This window comes from Cystoisospora suis (genome assembly GCF_002600585.1).
Source record: "Cystoisospora suis strain Wien I chromosome Unknown contig_184, whole genome shotgun sequence".
Classification (NCBI taxonomy): Eukaryota; Apicomplexa; class Conoidasida; order Eucoccidiorida; family Sarcocystidae; genus Cystoisospora; species Cystoisospora suis.
Window position 1 is genome coordinate 1 of NW_027152986.1, and position 2,220 is coordinate 2,220.

Consider the following 2,220-nt stretch of genomic DNA (forward strand, 5'->3'; position numbering starts at 1 on the left):
TCAGTATCTAGTGGCGCCCGTTGTTGTGCAGCGGGCACTACAAGCTCGACTAAGAGTTCCCTGTACGCGTACTCGAGACGAAAAGTACAAGCGCCGCAGCCACACCCTCTCGATTTGCGCAACATCAGTGTGGACGACCTCTATGGACTGGCTCGAGCTCCAGGCTCCACCTCACCTTGGGACCGGACCATAACCGGGTCGCAGGAGTGCCTTCCCGGTGCCAGTGCTCCCCGCGAACTCCCAAACTTCCACGGAAACAACGGCGAAAACTGTCGCAGCGTAAGCACCAGCTACCATAACCGCGGAAAGAGAAGGACGTCCTGCATGCTTCAGCAGTGGCGATCGCCCCCGGTTTTTTTGGGCCGGAAAAAGCATGGCGGCTACTCTCACAAAACGAGCCCTCCGCCTCTTAGCTGAGCTAAATGAACCGCTTTCACAGCTTGTACGCGAGCCAGGGGTAAATTTCGACAAAAGCATCTGCGTGACTAAAAGTGCAAGAGGGAGGAAGCCGCATTCCGTTTCCCCAAGCCCTTACTTCCGCGGAAGGTCCGACTCATCGCCTGGCTGTCCGCTCGCCATTGCAGACAGGTCGGGTTACGGCGCGCACGGACGTAACCGGTGTATCGGAGTAACACAGCTAGCAGGTGGCCCATGCGAGCAGAGCAGCAATGATGTGTTGGAACTCAGTCGCCATCACTTCGCAACCTCTGTGGTTAGTTTTTTTTTGGACGGTTTTTCTTCGGAACGTGAATTGCGTCGTTAGGGTTCGTGCTCAGGCGACTGGCGTTTCCATTCCGTGTTCATCTTGTGGCTCGACGCTTCTGTGGGATCCACGCTTCGCCGTGTGAACGGGAGGGAAGTGGCAAGCTCACCAGTGCAAGGCCTCGTTTTCGCGCTGGATTGCTGAAAGAGGGCCTACAACGTCTCAATTTTCGCTGCGTCCAAGGCTTGTCGCGCCGAGCAGGGAATTGTTTCCTTCGGTGTCCTCCTCAGATCGCTCTACTGTTCGCCGACCACGATGTCCTGCGACGAGGTTCTCCGTCGTATGACTAACTTGGAGGTACCGACACCTCCAAGTGCAAACGATAAGACGACCTACATTTTGCTGGGCGTCCTTAACTGCCTCATTTTTGGCCTAGGAATGATAATCATCGGCGCCATGAAGAATGACACTGTCGATCTCCTCACGGGCGTTTTTCAGCTCATACTGCCCTTCGTCGGCTGGGTATGGGGTTTAATCTGGGGAATTCTTATCGTCATGAAGGCAGTCCAATAGTCTACAGGCACGACTGGGTTACCCGGGAGTATACATGAGCCTGCGAATGAGCTGCTCGAAATGAGGAGCCGGCCTGTAAGGCGCGCACAGTACATGCCTTGACTACCCTCCGCATCCATGCCGTTTCCTGAAAGAATCTGTTTGCCCCCACATCGCACTCTCTCTTGTTTGGCTGCAGGAGTGCGAGACGGGAGGCGCGAGCGCATCTACAATAGCGCTGACAGGCCCGTTTCTGGTGTGCAATCCTGTCAACGGAGTAGTCGAAACGCCTGCGGTTTCTGTCTGGGCGGTGTTGCGCGGGCGATGTCAATTGCTGCTGATGGCCGGCCCGAAGTCGCTGTCGAGTTTTTTAAATTCATGTATTTTCTGTGGCCGGTGCCTGTGCTGGGCTCTCGTAGGAGCCTGCTTCAAGGCAAGGCGGTCTTGTCATGCTGGTAAACCTGTGTACGACTGCATCGGAAATTTTCTCTGAAGGGCTCTAGATTGATCGGGAACAATTCCTACTGTCACTGAAGCGACTGGTTGTTGTCAGTTCTCAGGTACCTTGCGGAGCACACGCTTTGGCTCGTGGGACCCGTACCGTTTCCAGAACAGAATAGCTTACCTAAGGCGCGTGCTGAAGTGTGACGGACGGGTCTTTCTTGTGTGGACACGGGTTCAGGATTCCCTTAGTTTCTCGCCTACAGGTGGCAGATATCAGCTCTAAGCCCAGTTCAGCTAAGGCGTTGTTCATGAGTATCAAGAGTGTTAGCTCGAGTAACCAACCTGACTTACGAGCAGTTCAAAGAGTTACTCTGAGAACGCATCGATGACACGCGTAGCCGGGGTGAAGCACCTCACGCTTTTTCGCCTAGGACTGCGAGGAGGTGCTCTACACCCGAGTTCGACAGCCGGCGCGAAAGTGTATTCCGATTCCTTCGGTCAGTTAGTGGCTCTCATGCGCC

The 2,220-nt window shown here is 54.9% G+C and overlaps 1 protein-coding gene across 1 annotated transcript; it reads left to right on the forward strand.

Annotated features, from left to right (window-relative positions):
- The first annotated feature begins 455 nt into the window (after positions 1 to 455).
- Positions 456 to 1,728, forward strand: CSUI_000449 (uncharacterized protein). Its single transcript, XM_068060683.1, has one exon. The coding sequence runs from the start codon at positions 1,019 to 1,021 to the stop codon at positions 1,274 to 1,276; it is 258 nt and encodes an 85-aa protein (XP_067927328.1). The 5' UTR covers positions 456 to 1,018; the 3' UTR covers positions 1,277 to 1,728.
- The last annotated feature ends 492 nt before the right edge of the window (positions 1,729 to 2,220 follow it).

What these genes read in the sequence shown, in the direction of transcription:
- CSUI_000449 (XM_068060683.1), top strand. Translation starts at nt 1,019, where the DNA reads ATGTCCTGCGACGAGGTTCTCCGTCGTATGACTAACTTGGAGGTACCG.